Raw genomic sequence first — 16017 nt, 5'->3', positions numbered from 1 at the left:
AAATACACTCATTCATTCAGATATAAGAAGATTGAAGGAAAAGGCTTCGCCTTTGCTTCCGAACTAATGGCTTTTCAAATCTATAATCAGGTATCGCTTCCACACTAAGATGAACAAGAGAATGTTGTACTTAAGAGCAATATTAGGGCTATTTACGTTGTTTATGTTATTGCTCAAAAACTAAGGATTCTTATTACCAGTGTTCGCCAATAAGACAATCTGTTACACTACTTAAGATGGGACTTTAGGTACATCAAAATCATCCTTTCTGGAGTAAAAAAAACAACAACAACAAGTTAACAAATAAAGATGTATTTATAACACCGTGTGAACAAATACATTAAAATCAAGAACGACAGGCACAAACAGAAAAAAAGAAAAAAAAACTTTGGCCAGATTTGAATTCTTTACCTATTCCGCAAGCACTTCAACTGTTAAACGATGGCCAAAAAGAGGCCATCAACAGACACACATTCCTTATGGGTTCGGTTGAAAAATGCCGAAAGCACAAACCATTTCTTTAAAAGCCGCCAAAATACACTGACAAAAATCTTTGTTTTTTTTAACCTATGAACTCGCTGGTGTAGTAAACATTTACTTAGACAGAGAAAATATGAATAGTGGGTTGCATTTATATATATATATATATTTTCTTAATCATTTTTAATAGAAAATTAATAAATAACGACTGAAGAAATTTGATAATCCCGAAGAAGAACTAGAACTACCATTTATTGTGCACTGAAAAAATGCAGTAAAGTAACTTACAACAAAGGAACAGTGAACTACTGAAGTGAGAATAGCAAAATCATTTTAGAATAGAACAAATGTAGTCAGTTGGCGATTGCAAGTATTTTATTTACAAAATCAAAACGTTTGAAATAATATAAAAACATTACAAAAATATTTTTTTAGAAAGGTTTAAAGGGGTTTCAGTGAAACCACTCCAAGAAATTTCGTCCCCCGGTAAAAAAAAAAGAAAAAAAAAAAAACGTTCAAGCGTTTATTGCGTGAAATTTTCTTAATCCTCCAAACTTCAAATTTACCGGGGATTGAGGTAAGATTGTCCTCGATTGAAAAGAACAGTGAAGAACTGTGAATAATTGAAGTCCAAGCAGTTCTTAACCTACACGAGCAAAAATATACTTAAATTTCTTTAACATGTCCAATAAATTAATAGATTATATTTATTGTAACTGTTCAAATACGACTTGTATTGTTAGTTTTACGCTGTCCGTTACTCACTGACTGCAGAATTTCTCTGCAGTCACTGACTGCAAATCGAGTAACTGACGTTACTCACTAACTGCAAAATCGAATCGCTATTGCAGAATTTTCAGCGCAAAATTCAAAAATTTTCTTGATAGAATTCAAAGGTAGAATTTTTAGCAGCCAGGATTTCGATCAGATCAAACATTTATAGAAGAAAGCAAAAACCGGTTTTCTATGGATAATCCAAAAATAGACAGACCCTTACTTTTAATAATGTTCTGCATTATTTTTTGTTTAACCAATTTAGCTTCATTTCCCTTTATTCAAATACTCCCCCCTTCGTCTCTCTTAATATCTCTATTCTCTCTTAATTTTGTAATTTACATTATTGCTTGTGTATTAGGCTATATAAGCCATACTTCAGGGGGTTGAATCCATATTTATGTTTTGGTTATTTTAACTTTATTAATATTTTATGCTAAGAAATAAAGATAATTTTGAAGCATTTTAGTTTCAAAATTTTAACACTTAAGACATGTTATCCTTTTTGTAAAATTCGAACTTATGTCAATAATTTTTTTTTAATGATTATCTAGAAACTTGCTTGGAGTAGAACTTTGGCAGAATCCAACATATTTCTCTGTCTAAACACCTATATGTATCAGGGGCTAGTCCCGGTAAGCAAGGACATAAAAACACTGAAATCTAGAGTTTCATAGACGTTTCAATGGGAAATAATGGCTATTTAGGCCTCAGATGAACTATTTAAAATAGTTCATGAGGCATTACAGATTTATTCAGTAATCCCATGAAACAGCTAAAACTGCAGAGTACAACTATACAAATCAAAACTGTAATAAAATGTGCACTTGATTTTTTTTTAAACTGTGCTATTGTAAGTAAAAAGCAAGACTAACAGGAATAACTGTAATGACGGAATTTTGCAAACGGAACACCAACAAGAATCTAAAATATGATCAGTAAATTAGCCTAAACATGAGACCTTAAGCTAAAGGTTTCAGCCGTCATCAGTCAGAATACATCCCCCGCCAAGCTAGGTTTTGAGCTAAATGCATCATATAGTTTTTAGCTTTAATCTATCAATTGGTAAAGTCAGCGACATCACAAAATATTTTCTTTGTATTTTTGTTCGAAATTTAAATGCTCAATCCTTACTTTTTGTAGGAACGGGTTGTGACTCTGGACAACGTAGATTGTAAAATTAGATTCTTTTTGGTTTAATATCGACTGTAATAAGAACAACCAACCACCATTAGTGCAAAGAAGGAAAAACAGAAAGAAAAAAAGGTTTCCTCTTTCATGAAGCTTATTCAGAGTCATGTTGTTACAGACAGACTTGTGATTAAATGTCCGTAAGCCGGCTAGAAGACCTTCCAGACAGTTTTCTGGCCTTTAAACAAAATTTTTGTTTGTTTGTTCTGAGTTTCTAGGTGGCAACACTGAGCGGAGGTGTCGGCCATAAGACTGAAAACACTTTATTTGTCGTGTAATATAGATTCCAAGTTTGTTTAGTATGTCGAATAACATACTCTGAATAAATTTAGAGGAAACCTCACAGTGGCACAAAAGCCGTATCAGAATTATATAGATCTGCATGTAATTCCATAGGTAAGCTCCACCCTCGGTAAGCAAAGGCGTGGAGCAGACTGTACATTTTCCATTGTAAAAAGCCATGGTCTGGTAAGCAGTAGCAATCCAAATCAACGTTGTCAAATTGTTTATTTTCGCTATGTGAACTATAATCCGAATCAAGACAATATTGGGTGGTGTCAGAAAAAAAAATATTTATGTCTCGATCTCTATCGTTAAGGTGGTTTTGCGTCTTAGCAAAATATTGCTCCTATGGGCACCACAGGATACAGCATTGTCTAAACAATTTGGCAATCGTGATTCCAAAGGGCTTATACAACTAACAAAAGAATTGACCGAATTCCAGTTCAGCACCGCCATGCAGATTAATTAGCCCCCCTTTTCTTCGCAGGTGATATAATTTTTTAATAACTACTTCGAATGACAAAAAAATATTTTATACCCTTAAAAAAAGCCATCATTATTTGCCGTAGAATGTAACTTTTGTTATAATAATTTTACAATTTTGATGATAGTGATGAAAATGGGGGATTAATCCAAACCGGTCCACTAGAAGCACTGAACTCACTTAGGGAGCCAAAACCTGGAATTCAGCCAGAGGAAGTTGTATATTCCCTCCGAAGAGATTACTATCTGCCGTTCATATGTATAAAGCCAGTTTATATATGGGGAAGGGTGTATACTGAATCGAACTGTGTTTTTTAAATTGTGTGCATAGGATTAGATCATTCAGCTAGTAAACCCTAAAACATTATACTAACAATATGTCTCATTCAATCCCACATTCACTCATAAACAGAAAATACTAAAGTAAAAAAAAAGAAGAAAAAGAAAAATCGGCAAAGTCAGACAAAGGTTGATCAGAATAAAAAAAACAGCATAACTTGACTTGATATTCCGAAGAAAAAACAGACTATCTTTTACTCAAACGACTTTTTATAAGCTTTGGAGTAGGACTTGAGATTTCACGAGGACTTGAAGTTGGTCAGTGATTTGGGCTTACTTTCACAGTGGCAAAAGTTACTTCTTGGTAATTTGAGCTTTCCCTAGATGCACTGTCATGCACAACGAAAAAGGCTTATTTGACCCTAGATTTGACCCTTATTTATCCCTTATTTGACCCTAGATGCACTGTCATGCACAACGAAAAAGGCTTATTTGACCCTTATTTATCCCTTATTTGACCCTAGATGCACTGTCATGCACAACGAAAAAGGCTTATTTGACCGAAATCCCGTTTTCAGGCCACCCTATATCTGACACGGAGCTAGATACGGGTTACGCGGATTATCGTTTAGAATAACCGTCGTTTGGCTCTCCCAGAACCTGTGTTCAAAAATTCCATTCTAGCTAGTTCTACTGATGAAGAACCCGCGTCCAACAAGCTTGGAACCCGTAGAAGAAAACGTTTTGAATTTTCGCTAGGTTGAATACAGACAGCTTAAGACAATTTTTGTCGAACCCAATTAAAACCCCCTGAAACTCAGTGGCTAAATACAAGATTCGGATATTACAAGAAGTGAAACACCTTACAAAAATCCATAGCTTTGCTCAAGGCATCAGCATGTTACGCCTGGGCTAGTGTAACTCAAAAGGCAGTATGTAACACAGCATAAATTTTACTGGAGGGCGAGAAAAGAGAAAGACTTGTGGTGTGCCTATTTTTGGACTGTTGTTAGCAAGCAGTTGCTTCGAAAAGGATGATTTTTTTAAAGTGCTAAAAAGCATTTTTTTTTTTTACTTCTGGACACATCTTAGGTCTATCAAAATATGCCCATAAAAATTAAAACGTTAACAATCTATTATTCTCCCAAAGAAAATTACACCTTCTTAAGCTAATTGTTGTCAGGGCTTTTTCTGCCGATTTCTCACCATTTTTTTTTTTTTTTTTTTTTTTTTTTTTTTGTTACCCGCTACTGACAAAAACTGCATATTGAGATAGTTTGAACTCTGCGATTTTTTATGTATTTTTTATTATATATAGGGTTACTTAAGTTTCCCTTTAATTCAATTCAAACAACGGATTTTGTTTTGACTGTCCTTGCTACTTAGTATCCAAGAAATGATAAAAAATTGATATGAAAAGCTACAGTTTCCAACAATTTATATGAGGAGAAAAAAAAAATGTATTTTGGAAAAAGAGAAACTTTAGACATGGCTTGAGAGGCTCAGTATAATTCTAATTTTTCCAAGGACGGTCCCATAACGCCTTTAGAATTATTACAGTCGACCCAAGCTTTTCCAAGGACTATCTAAACTAAACTTTTACCATCGTTAACTTCAATGACGTAAAACTTGCGTTGAACTCCCCCCCCCCACAAAAAACGGAGAAAACATCTCTACAAGGAATTTTTCCACATCTGAGGAACTGAATTATTTCCGAAGAAAAAAAGGAGCAAAGCAACGTTGGGAATCTATCTGACAAATGAAAAAATTCTGCTTTTTACAGGGGCTAATAAAAAATTCACAGGTAAGACAAATTAGCAAGATATAAAATTATGCAAAATCCAGAACTCTAGTGTTTTTGTTCATTAATTCATAATTATTAAATTTCACCAGTAAATACAAAAAAGCTTTGGTATTACACTTCCTGAATAATGATAAATGAGTGGATCACTGGTCCTTTTCCACGCTTAAACTTTAGCATGATGACTTTAACCCTGATAATCAGGAATTTTAGATATTAGACTGCTATTTTCTTATGTGTATATTGAATAACTTTGCTTATCTGGTTCTGATAAATTTTATTTTTAATAAATTGGAATTCATTTTTTTAATTACCGCTCAATTTTTGAAAACTTACACACTAGGTAGTAAAGATAGATTAATAATTATGACGTTACTATACAGTTACGTTAAAATAATAATTTTCAACCATATTAATGGGGGGAAACTGCCCCCTTGCCCACCTGGAGATTTGTATAGCTTTACAAGAGGGAAAGTAGGAAGTGGACATGCATTTTTCTTTTTAATAAGGAAGAATCTGAAGAATCAGACCATTTTTCCAGGGGAGGGGGTGGATGAAGAGTGTGGTGCTTCTCGGTTCAAAAAGTGAGTTTCAAATCTAGATCCTCTGGTATTGTTTATACTTACTAGGGGAGAAGGAACAGGAGAATTAGGTAAAAATATTTTTAAATTGGTATCGAATCAATAAAATCATGTAACCGTTATTTCCGACTTCTTTAACCCCTATGAAATAAAAACGCATCTAAAAGAACCCAGTGAATAAAAGACCCACAAAGGGGGAACAGTAAAACCTTTTTTGAAAACAGTTAGATACCACTTTTTTGTTTTTTCTGGAAGGAGAGGAAGGGTATATTTTGAAAAACCGCTGGACAAACCTTTGTCCGTAGGGGGGGGGGGGGTAAGACTAAGTAGAAGTAATGAAGCGAGTAGGTGAAGACCCACCAAAGAACTCTTATGAGCACAATAGCTGATTTGTCTAAAACTATCAAGTCCATCTCTTTCTGAGATGTCGGCGAAAGACGATATTGAAATAAAAAGCCTCTGCAATCTATCGAGTTGTTAAAGATCCATGAAGAACCCTGAATAAGAAAAATAAATTTGAAAAAAAGGCGACAATATTTGTGATTAGAGTAATATTTTGATTTTTTGAATATAATTTCTTGGATTGAATTAAGTTCACATATCTATGAGCAACAGCTATGGATGAGTCTATCACAAATCATCCACAGAATTAGTATTATAGTAAAGCCTCACCCACGAACATAAATAACCGGAGGGCTAAACGGCTCACCTCTCTCTCAAAATAATAAATTTTCAAAATTTCTGGGCACTTCTTATTCAAATAAATACAAATTTGTTTCTTTATACGCCCCCACCCAAAGAAAAATTTCTACCTAGGTACCTGGTTTCACCCGTGAAATAACACGGAATAGTCACTATAGCCTTCTCAGAGGATACCACACCCCTCTATATCTTTCTGGAAATTATGGCAACATTGAGGGACTGAAATAATGGGAACCTTGATCTTCGAGCCTATCAAGCATTCTGACATGCACCCCCTACCAGAAAAAATTCTTGAAACAATTCCAGTAACTATGCACACAGTGGAAGGGGAGGAATAGGTCCTCTGTCCCAAAACCTTGTGCTTCTGACGTATGCCTCCATGTTCAATTAATTCACCGATTTTTTTTTATTTTTTTTTTGCAGACTAGCGTATCTAGTGACATGTGGATCTTCTAAAATAGATCCTACGCAGGGACCTGGGCCCTAGTATATGGCGCTTATGTAAAGGTTCAACAGTGCTTTATCATAGACAACACTTGAGTGATGAGTTGAAATCCAATTCAATATTTTGGGTTAAAATCTCTTCAAAAAAGTTACAAAAAAGGGACAGAAATTGGGAAGTTCAGTTTTAGTTTTCTCTCAAGTCTCCTCCATTAATTGATACTCCATTCAATGAGAATAAGAAATACTTAATAATCGACTAGAATTTGTTAGCATTAAAGAAACTCCTTGGATTGATAATTTTAAAGAACCAAGTCTGACTTGCCACTAACAAATGTATAACAAAACCTAGGCTAAGAACCACACGAACGGACTGGACTTCAACATAAATTTATTTATGAAGTATCTTTGATGCTTCAAGACCCCAAGAACAAGAGTAGGGGTTCTTTGCCGAATCTAGGATTTTTATGGGGGGATTGGGACAAACCGGTTTTTTGTTAGTTTCTTCGTTACTTTAGAAACAAATTTGGGCTATAGATTTGCACATTAGGGGGGGGGGAGTACATCGTGTCTGCCTGCAAAATGTGTTAGGTGCAATTATACTGCATACTGTGAGGTAAGAATTCTTTTCTGACACCGAACTGTCAAAATACTTTACCCCTCCCCCCTATGTGCAAATATATAGCCCAAATTCTATACTTCCCATATACTCTGTCACTTCTCTTTGTCTTGTCTCGCGCAAAGCAGAAAGAAACTAACGGAGAAACTGGTTTGTTCTGGAGTTTTACACAGCGTAAACTTGAGTAAGTGGTGCATAATACACAAGTACCAAAATTCCTTCCCCTACGGAAAAAAATTCAAATAAAATTCTCAAACTTGGAAACTCTTATTTTCCGTGGTGTGGGGGGTGGGGGAGGGTAAACACCAGGAACCGCAGAGGATAGTATCGAAAATCCCCCCACCCAGCAATGTCCAAAATTTTACAATGTGCACCATAGTCATCTCATGTTTTCAAACAGTTTGCCTATTTTTTTCGCTTTTTATTCTAATTTGCACGATCTTAAACGCGTTTTGCGCATCCTGAAATTAGCTTGTGAGTTAATGCCTGGTTCAAAGTATATATATATATATATATATATATATATATATATATATATATATATATATATATATATATATATATATATATATATATATATATATATATATATATATCCCCAGAATTTGTAACGTCTTTGTGATGGTGCAAAAGGTTGGTCCAGTCCGTCTTAGTTTCAACAGCCAGGTCAATCAAGAGTTCACAGCCACTGTCATTTTACGATTACTAATCTACGAATATTCAATTGCGTTATTCAAGCACACGATGAAGATGTCCATGAACTGAAACCGCTAATTATTTCTAGTTTTTGTTTTTATTTTAACAGATAACAAACGTTATTATGACCTATTAATCCATTTTTGTCATTAGAGGTCTTTGAGGCTCGATTTCGTCGTTTCTAACATTTAAAGATTCCGGCAATTTGAATAGCTACAACATTTAAATTAGATCCAAATAGACTTCTTGGAATCTTTCGTGGTTGAAAAGATGGAATCAAATCCAATCCAAATTTATAAGGTTTGTAAACATTTAGAACAAAAAAAATCTTTCACGATATTTTACAACATACACAGCTAGAAAAAGATCATTTTCTACACATAGAACGCGCCCTTTCTTCCGTGTAGACATTATTAAGTTAAATAATAAAAACCAATAAAAGGACCGAATATATATGTATATATATATATATATATATATATATATATATATATATATATATATATATATATATATATATATATATATAAGTATATATTTATATAAATATATTGAAAGTTGGCTTTTCCTTTTCTAAAACGGATAAACACTACTAGTAACGCTTCTTTTCATGCACTTTTCATTGATGTGCTTGAATAAAACATTAGCCTATATGAGAAGTGGACTAGGCCATGAAATTCGCTCCTAATATATAAACACAACACTTAACAAGACCTCTAAGGGAACTTGAAATCCAGTGGCGACACTAAGAAAGGTAATACCGATATTACCGCATAGCGGTAGAGTAAATTATCATTTTAGCATTTATTAATACTAAAATTATCATTCTAAATATTGCAACAGAATGAAAATGTTTATTTTCAGTTTTTACTAATTGGAAATCGAATTCCGTTCAGAGCAAAGTTTTGTCGTCCCAATTACTTTTAATTAAATAGTTTTAGATCTTTTAACATTAGGCTCTAAAATTAAAAAAAGAATTATTTGCGATAAAAAAAGAATCTAGGCATGGCTCAACTGCAGATGCCTTAAAACCATCCATCAAACTAAGCAATAGTCTAGAAATTCCCCGCCCCGGTAGGCAAATAAATTAATTTTATTTTTGCATGCAGGACAGTTTGAGCAATCTCGTTGCCAGCAGGACTGAAGCTTAATCAGTTTGAACAAAAACTTTTAAAAAATGTCAATACTTTCGACCAAAAACGTTTATTATCATCAAACTTATTACGATATCAAGGATTTTTCCATGAGTATTAATGTCCAAGAGCGGATATTCTAGTGGGCGATCAACGAAACTTGGGCTGTCCTAACGGTATTTTTTCCTCCTCTACTCTTATAATTAGGACAACTTTGGCTTTCCGTGGGGAGCACATCCCCCTAATAAATCTTGGATCCGCCGCTGTTTGTGTCCAAGGAATTGTATTTATTCTAAGCTCTAATGGTGTCTTTTTTCAGCAAGAAATGGTATTTGAGGGGTTCTATTTCAATCATATTGACAATAGCATAGCAAACCAAAAACGTAAGAAATTCATAAATTACATAGAATTTCGTAGATCAAATATGTCCATGAAAAAAAAAAAAAAATGCCTATTTGAAAATACTGATAACCAAATTTGTTTAAGGTACCGCCGAACGGCCCATAAATATTATTTGACCCGTCATTTTTGCGTGTCTAAAAACAGTTTTGAAATAAATTGTACTGGAACTTGACTGAAAGTTTATCTTGAAGGAGAATTTCTAAATGAATAAAAAACTCTTTTGCAAATTACTTTCAAAATTATGGATTCTTGTTCATTTTCCCGAGTTTTCTCAAAATTTTTAGTAGAGGGTTGGAGGGCTTCTTGAACGATGTCAAGACGAAAATTCATCTATCCCTCTTATAACGGCTGATGTGTGCATTTTTACCAAAATTACTTAATATCTGAATCTCACCATGTCTTCTGGTTAGAATGAAATAATTCCCTCATTATTATTTCCGCACCTATATGATAAGAACTGGGACGCACGCAGGGGGGGGGGGGCTCAGCATCCCCCATGCAAAATCCAAAATTTTCCGGAGTAAGTGGGCCTTGTTATTCACACATCCCACTCTTTAATTGCCCTCCTCCAAAAAAATTCACATGTACTTGCCATATAAGAAGACACCTAATTTATAAACACACATAATTTGGTTTTTCCAAGGGGGACATTTAGGGGGGTCAAATAAAGGCTGCTTTATTTACAGTTACGTGAAATGCTACTGTCAATTTCCACTAGCAGAACTAATTCGAGCCCATTTCCTTCCTCTTCTTTGACAAAAAAAAAAAAAAAAAAAAAAAAATCTAAATCCACGTACAAAAAGAAATGCAAACCTTGTTTTAGGATTAACAGCCATAAAAAGTGACAAACCTTTCTAACAGTTCCGCCACTGGCTAACCGTTTTCTTTCAAAACAAGAGCAAATTGTAACAATATTATTATTTTATGATTATCCCGAAGAAGGTTCCATTTGCTTTCTATTCTCCTATCATTCATAGTAAATAAATTATATGAACAAATGAAAAAATACTTAGATCTGCCCTATAAATCTTTACCAAATAATAGAACTTTACCAACTTATCATAATAATGAGAAGGACCCGGGACCTCATAATAATGAGAAACCCGGAAAAAGGTATTTGGTCCTACTCATAATAATGAGAAGGACCCGGGACCTCATAATAATGAGAAACCAGGGAAAAGTGATTTGGTCCTTCTCATAATAATGAGAAGGACCCGGGACCTCATAATAATAAGAAACACGGGGAAAGTTATTTGGTCCTTCTTATAATAATTAGAAGGACCGGGGACCTCATAATAATGAGAAACCCGGGAGAAGTTATGGTCCTTCTCATCATTTTTTTGTACACATATCGTGAAAAAGGAATTTGTTTTCAAAGGAAAATAGTTTAGGTTTAAATCGAATATTTTAACCTTTGTTCGGGTTTATGTGAATACTTAAAACGAAACAAGACAGTCTGAACTAATTTTAGATAGAGCCCTGAGAAGCCATTGCGTAGAAAATTCGAAGTAGGATATGCACTTCGACGTGAAAGTCACCTTTGTAGTAAACATATCCCCTTCCAGATCTTTTATGTCATTTCTGGTAGACCATGGATGCCATAGCCATTGACGAAGCCAGATTGAAAATGGGGCATTAAGGCAAGCCTTTAGGTTAGAGTTAGCCCCCTATAGAAGATTTATAGTTCAATGGAAAATTCATGCTAAACAGTAATGTGTATCCTTCAAGAGGCTTAAGCCCTCAAGAGTCTTCGGATACCTCTTCCAACGTCCACAACCATCCACAAATGGCATTCCATGTGTGATCTGTAGTTTTAAGGTTCCTTTCTAAATACAATCAGTGTTACACCTAGGATGAAACCCCTCCCCCTGCCTCAGGGAAACATATAGAGGTTTTTTTCGAACTAGAGGCACTCAAATAAAGTTCGAATCTCGCGTAGCAACAGATGTGTTAGCAACACAAAGCTGCGCATACTTCGGATCTTTAGAGGGATCTTTGGCACTCAGGGAGGTCTTATGGGAATTCTGATCTCAGAGTGGAAAAGTCCAGATGTCTATGCATATGTGAATACAAAATATTGTTTTTAGAATGTTAAAAAAAGGATCTGACACTCTTTAGACCCAGTAAAATCCTAAGCGTGCCACAGAAACCCTAAACTGATAAGTAAGGCCACAGGCCTTCTTTATCGTCCAAATTCCACCAATGTTTAAACAACTACTGAGATTTAAGGAAAGTTTGAAATTCCAAAATCAAAAAGTCGAAAGGAAATGAAGACAATAATAGTTCAAGTAAAATTAATACATTCAAAGGCCTTTTTATTCTAGGCTCTTGAGTTAAATGCACAAACTTTTATGTATGTTTGAATATTAACACGAGATTAATGGAGGAAAAACGCGGCAGAACCAAGTAAATATAAGAACCAAACTACTTATATTGAAGCATATTTTTACGCAATGTATAAAGATCACACATATGGAGATTTTGGATATTAATCAAGAGTGTAGGCCACTCAAAGAGAGGAGGGGTGTGGCAGACACTTTTATGGCAATACCTTAAGCATTTGCTAGTGTAGCTCATATAAAATGTTTTAGTTGTGGGCGAGGTTTATCCCCCCCCCTCACAACCAACCCTAGAACTGGGACTGGTTAGATCTGGGAAGTGTAAATCCGAAATGTAAAAAAAATATTTCTTTGGTATACTGCCGCGCTGATGATTTTATGCAACTAAAATTAGTTCTTAGTTGGATAAGTATTTGAATCTCGCGCCGAGTGATACAATCTAAATATAGATTATGTCTACGCTCTAGGCTTATATACTGATGAGAGATTCACTAATAATACTATCAGTTATCAATAGTTTTCAATTCACTTTTGTTTACAAATGCAAATTTTTTTTAACAAATTGAACTCCTTTTATGCGCTCCTTTTGGAAAAAAGTTCATGCTAACAGCTATACTAACCCTTAATAAAGGTGAGTAAAGGGCATTGGCTCAAGCTCTATAAGTTATATGAAAGGCGTTTCCCCATCACCCAACAGAAAATTACTAATAACAACTATTTCTGTAATTATTAAAGTGAAAATAGAATTTATTAAAATAAAATAATTCCTGCTTGAACTATTCTATAGTAACTGTTTAATTGTTTTCTATTTACATTATAATGATCTTCATTTCTGTTACTGTGTTTGAAACTAAAAAAAATATTAAAAAAAATAAAAGCGTGTACCTTTCTTAATTTCATAAACAATTCTCAACTACCTTCGTATTTTAGAATTCTTTCCTAGTTGGAATAATGTTTCAAATCTCGTAGCATGTCACACATTTCTCAGTATATTGGCGAATATCCAATATTTATTCTTCTGGCAAATAAGTGTTTTTTCAAAAATTGTTAGCAATAATTAAGGTCGCGGAAAACCGCACTAAAATCCTTTGCAACCACCGATCCCATCTATCTGACAAACTTGTTCAAGGCCTCGTTTGAAAAACATTAGTCATAAATCTCTTGTTCCGAAAAAGAAAAACACCTAAAAATCAAACAACAAAACATTGCATTACACTCTCTTAATTCCCTTGTAATCCTTTTTTGACTAAGTAAACATTTTTTTAAGTTCAAAGTTATGGAGCAAATAATTACGTGGATATTTGATAATTTCAACTTCACGCTTGGTTCTTATCATGAGATCCAGACAAAAGTGCAGACTTTAAAAGTTTTCCGCAAATCGTCTGATGGACTCGGTTGCGCAATTCGGGGGCTTTATTCACACGGTGGAGCATTAAATCGTTCAGCCAGCGCATTTTTTTCAAAATTATTTCATTTGGAAAATTGCACCTTGAGGATATTTTGGCTAGGTAAATGGTTCCTTCTACGCATTTTTGCTTTTATGGCTGCACTATCTTATGTAAGGATCTGGCAACACTGGCGCAAGAGCTTAAAATCTAGGTTTGAATGTATATTTTACATTAATATTCAATGTAAAAATGTGGAAATATGATTAACTAATTATGTAACAGAAAAGGAAAAACAACTTACGGAAGAAAAACATTATGTTAAAAACAGAATATAATGGGCTAAAAACATTTTTATCTGTTGCTATTTAAAAAATGGATTTCCATAAAGTTTGAAGGGTTTCAGAAATAAACAAAGCGAAGTACGGTTTTTTCTAAGGAAAACAAAACAAAACTCCGGTAAATAAAAAGACAGCTATCTAAAATTCTAAGTTACTCTAACTGAAAGCACTTAGATCCATAAAGGTTGCCAGTTTCTTAAAGCGTCACAATTTCAAATATGAAAAGAAAAACTCAAAGCAAAAATTTCCGAGCCTAGATTAGCCTATTTCTGACATACAAAACATATTGGACGTAATATAATGAAATATCTTAATTTTTCCTGAATTGAGATTAAATGGGAATAGAACTCATCAAAGAAGAGTGGTAATTGAATGGCACTTAAATTTTCTGCTTATATTTGGTGCCCTGCTAACCCTTTATGCTTGGGGACATTACATGGGCGTGGCTAGGGAATTCTTCCAAGGGGACAACCGGCCAGCTAGGGGGAAGGGGCTACAAGTGTACCATCTTCTATTGAAATTTGGCGTTGCATTCTTTTTTAGGATTTTTCTAAAGAGGGCAAGGGGTGGTAGTACTGGGAGTTCTGGGAGTGGCACTGTTCACCCTTGTACCCTATTTAGCTTTGCCCATGGAATATAATGCAAGTTTCGAACGTTCCTATAAAAAATAAAACACAAATGAAAGAAGAAAAAAAAACTAGACTTATCTACACACAACCTTCAAAATCTCCAGTTTCCCAACTGAAATGACAAAAAACGGGTTCCAACCTAGAAAATATTTACATATGCTTTCTTTCGATCATAAAAGTTCTGAAAGACCTCCAAAAACACTGAATAGGGCACATTCACACTTATGCACTCCGCTCGGAAAGTTACGCTCGACGTAACTCTAAGAGTAGGTTTATTATTACTTTTTCAAATAAAAATGATATGAATAATGTTGACACTAGCCGAGTCGAAGGACATCTGGAATAGCTGAAACCATTCAAACCTATCACAGAACTCTCTAGCGAGCAGTCTTTCTTTCTTGGATGGGGTTGCTCATCTGATGGAGTCAGTGACAATATATCAATGCAAGTTTAATTATTCAAATCTCTTTTAAACACCAAAAATAGTTGATTGCTTTCCGGTTTTTAAGGAAAGATCCATGTTTATCTTTAAAACAGAGAGATCTAGCGAATATGCTGGTTGACAAATGATGGCCATATTAAAAATTATCTTAAACATTAATTATCACTCTTTTATGGACGAAGCAGTAGCTAACGAAGTAGACTAATTAATCTTTTATCAGATTCTTGCTATTCCTCGCTGATATTCCTCGAAAATGTATCGACTTTTTATTTTGGACATGATTCTGGTAAACAATAAAAGTTTAGATAGTATTCTGTCACTTTTACATTGTCACTGACTGGACGAAGTAGTCTTCCACATTAGAATTTTGTCCCTGACCTTTCAAACTGGGAAGCTTGGCTTCTGCTTATCCTGAGGGACTCCCTCAGTAAAACACTGAACAACTGGGAGACTGGCAACTTTAACACTAGCGGACGACTGAAGGAGTAGTTCGCTATTTGTAATATTATCACAGACATGCCGAATTGGCACGGGACTACTATGCACACGTAAGCTGCTCGCGATGCAATCGCTGGAGCTGGCAGTACTACTGGCAGAATTTGGAAATGTCTTAGGGTCGGTCCTCACAGGGCTTTTCTTTGTTGCCCTAGACTTACACGGCACTTGAACACACATGGGGGTTGTTCCAGGCTCAAGTGTAAACATTGGGGTTGGGATTAGGTGACATTTATTTGACACAGGAGAGGATTTCTTATTTGAAGTCCCGTTGCTCATGCTACTGCAGCGATTACGAGAAACACCTAAAAATGAAAAAGGCATTAAATAATTCGTATATTTAGAATTAGCTTTTTATGGATTTCACCTTATATTACAATACGATAAACAATTTCTGATGTACCAGTATGTTTGTTTGCGTATTTTGCAGATTTGCATATGAGAGAGGGTCAAACCCTTGGTAGGCAACAGGTTCGCATTAATATAAGTAAGAACTGCTAAAATTAAATTGCAACAAGCGAG

General features: G+C 34.7%; 1 protein-coding gene across 1 annotated transcript in view; it reads right to left on the bottom strand.

The window, feature by feature from the left end:
• Nucleotides 1-296: 296 nt before the first annotated feature.
• Nucleotides 297-16017, bottom strand: part of LOC136032743 (uncharacterized) — a 165307-nt gene continuing 149586 nt past the window's right edge. Inside the window, exon 5 of the mRNA XM_065713077.1 lies at nucleotides 297-15800. Coding sequence (XP_065569149.1) covers nucleotides 15382-15800 — 419 coding nt within the window. The 3' untranslated portion in view covers nucleotides 297-15381. The remainder of the gene's footprint in view (nucleotides 15801-16017) is intronic.

This window comes from Artemia franciscana, chromosome 11 (genome assembly GCF_032884065.1).
Source record: "Artemia franciscana chromosome 11, ASM3288406v1, whole genome shotgun sequence".
Taxonomy (NCBI): Eukaryota; Metazoa; Arthropoda; class Branchiopoda; order Anostraca; family Artemiidae; genus Artemia; species Artemia franciscana.
Note: the sequence above shows the minus strand (reverse complement) of the source record. Positions and strands in the feature narration are given on the sequence as shown.